The sequence below is a fragment of the Odontomachus brunneus genome, unplaced genomic scaffold (genome assembly GCF_010583005.1).
Source record: "Odontomachus brunneus isolate Ranch 3 - 2012 unplaced genomic scaffold, Obru_v1 Obru_scaffold_135, whole genome shotgun sequence".
Taxonomy (NCBI): domain Eukaryota; kingdom Metazoa; phylum Arthropoda; class Insecta; order Hymenoptera; family Formicidae; genus Odontomachus; species Odontomachus brunneus.
The window spans coordinates 781961-784661 of record NW_022639585.1 but is presented as its reverse complement, the minus strand read 5'-3'; the positions used below and the strand labels follow the sequence as shown (position 1 = coordinate 784661).

Genomic DNA, 2701 nt, shown 5'->3' with positions numbered 1-2701 from the left:
AATATTTAATATTTTTAATAATAATATGTAATCTTTAACATTAATTTAAAAATCTTATAAATAACAATGACAATTGAGAAATATATCTGCAATAATTATAAGCCTTCGGCGAATAAAAATGTAAAGTTATAGCAAATTTTTTTATTTTATCGCTATATCAACAACCTTTCTTATTTCTATTTTTATTGATCCATTCATTTTGGAATAGTTTGCTAATGCTTGCATCAAAATTGTTAGCTATAATCTCACTTGGATCTCTCTCAAGAAGATTCTTTGTTCTAATTAAATGTACAATTCAATGTTTATACAATTCACATTAATAAAATGTATATAATTTTATAATTTTAAATATTTTACACATTATTTGCACAAAGCTGCATAAATTGAAGCTTGCCTTTATTCAATCAGTTTGTTTGATATAGCATATCTTTTGCAGCATTTCTTTGTGCATTTTAGTAGGCTTACTTAAATGTGCTTGGTTCATGACGTTTTGGATATGTCAAAATCGACCAGCACTTACTGCTGGAGCCATCTATTGACAAACAGCGGGAACTTAGTTGCGCACCTAATAGAATTAACGGTAGGAACAGAAGTTTCACAAAATATCGAAGGTACAGCAAAATTTTTTAAACGTACGCCACTTGTATTAAGTCTATCCATAAAATCTGTTCCATAAAATAAAGTGAGCACTAAGATTAAGTGATTACTACAGATTAAATGATATTTGTTGGGTTCAAAACCGACTCTTCCAATGGCATTAATCCACATTTTTAAAATATCCGGACGATTTAACGGAAACCTGAAATATTTACATTTTTAACTGAAACATAATCTTCAAATATTACAAAACTCGAATTATAAATAAATACATTTTACTTACCTAAATAAATGAAAACCATCTTTTGTGGTATTTTTGCATTTTGGAATGCAACAACAGCTAGGCATCTTTCAAGAATTTTTTTTTGTATCACCACGTCGGGTATCACATGTGCATGCACATGACAGATATACACATCACACGCGTACCGCCGCCATTTTATTGTAGGGTGTCATGGTTGAAACCGGAAATCCTGCCGGTCACACCTCTTTTGACGAAGTTAGCGATCTAGTACTAGTATAGACATCTGTGGTTTCTAAGTATGTCTTGATCACTTTCGCAATATGGGGTCGAGCATTGTCATGCTGCAAAATCACTTTATCGTGTCTCTTGTTGTATTGCGGCCGTTTGTCTTTCAATGCTTGAACGCATCAATTGCGTTCGATACCGATCGCCTGTGATTGTTTCAGTCGGTTTTAATAGCTCATAATACACTACGCCGAGCTGGTCCCACCAAATACAGAGCATGATCTTGGAGCCGTGAATATTTGGTTTGGCCGTCAACGTGGAAGCATGGCTGGGAACTCACCATGATTTTCTGCGCTTGGGGTTATCGTAATGAACCCATTTTTCGTCCCCAATCACAATGCGATACAGAAATCTTTTCCGTCTTTGCCTTTCAAGCAGCTGTTCACAAGCAAATAAACACCATTCAACATCTCTCGGCTTCAATTCGTACGACACTCAATTTCCTTACTTCTGAATCATTCCCATGGCTTTGAGACGTTTTGAAATGGCTTGTTAAGTCACTCCCAATGATCGTGCCAATTCTTCCCTTATAGAAATATCATACTAAGAATCATTGATAATTATTTATTTTCAGTATTAAAAATACTGGATAATAAGTAATTATCAATTATTCTTAGTATGATATTTCTATAAGGGTAACGTAATGAATTGCATAGAATAATGAAAGCAAAGGTGGTTATTTAAACCTAAACTGCTTTTAATTGAATTTGTAGACATATATTTCAATGTCAAAACATAAAATACTATTTGATACTGCAGGTATCTCCTGTGGCATTGTCACATGTATGTTTGTAATATAAGGTGTAGTAAAAAGAAATCCATTATTTTTGCATAAAATTGAAGGCTTTATTTAGCATAGTTAGAATGATCCGATTTAAGTCAAATATGCACCGTTTTGTTCGATAACTTGTTGTCATTTTGAAGGTAATTCGATTATGTCTCTCTCATAGAAACCCTTGTCCCTATTGGCAAAAAACTGGGACAGTCGATTTTCATAAGCTTCTCTTGAGGCGAATTTTTCACCAGCAAAATCATTCGCCATAAACAGGAACAGGTGGTAATCACTTCGTGCCAGGTCCGGACTATAAGGTGGATGCATAAGAACCTTTCAACCAAGCTTCCGGAACTTCTGGCGAGTCACTATCGATGTGTGTGGCCTGGCGTTGTCCTGATGGAACACAATTCCTTTCCTATTGGCCAAAGCTGGCCGCTTCTGGGCGATTGATTCCTTCAGACGGTCCAATTGTTGACAGTACAGGTCCGAATTAAGAGTTTGGCAGTAGGGGAGCAGCTCATAGCGGATGATTCCCTGCCAATCCCACCAAACACACAGCAAAGTCTTCCTGACCGTCAATCCTGTCTTGGCCACCGTTTGCGCCGGCTCACCGCGTTTCAACCACGACTGTTTTCGCTTGACGTTGTCGTAAGTGACCCACTTTTCATCACCAGTCACCATCCGCAGCAGAAATGGGTCGATTTTGTTGCGATTCAGCAGCGATTTGCAGATGGAAATTCGGTCCATGAGGTTTCTTTTGCGTTAACTCGTGTGGCATACATCGAGCTTCTTTTTGTATG

At 36.7% G+C, this 2701-nt stretch overlaps 1 protein-coding gene across 1 annotated transcript in view; it reads right to left on the bottom strand.

Moving 5' to 3' along the window:
* The window catches only part of LOC116850190 (THAP domain-containing protein 3-like), a 1256-nt gene extending 294 nt beyond the window's left edge, over nt 1-962 (bottom strand). The window contains exons 1-2 of the mRNA XM_032828166.1: nt 881-962; nt 566-799 (exon numbers count right to left, since the gene is read on the bottom strand). Coding sequence (XP_032684057.1) covers nt 566-799; nt 881-945 — 299 coding nt within the window. The 5' untranslated portion in view covers nt 946-962. The remainder of the gene's footprint in view (nt 1-565; nt 800-880) is intronic.
* Nucleotides 963-2701: the final 1739 nt, after the last annotated feature.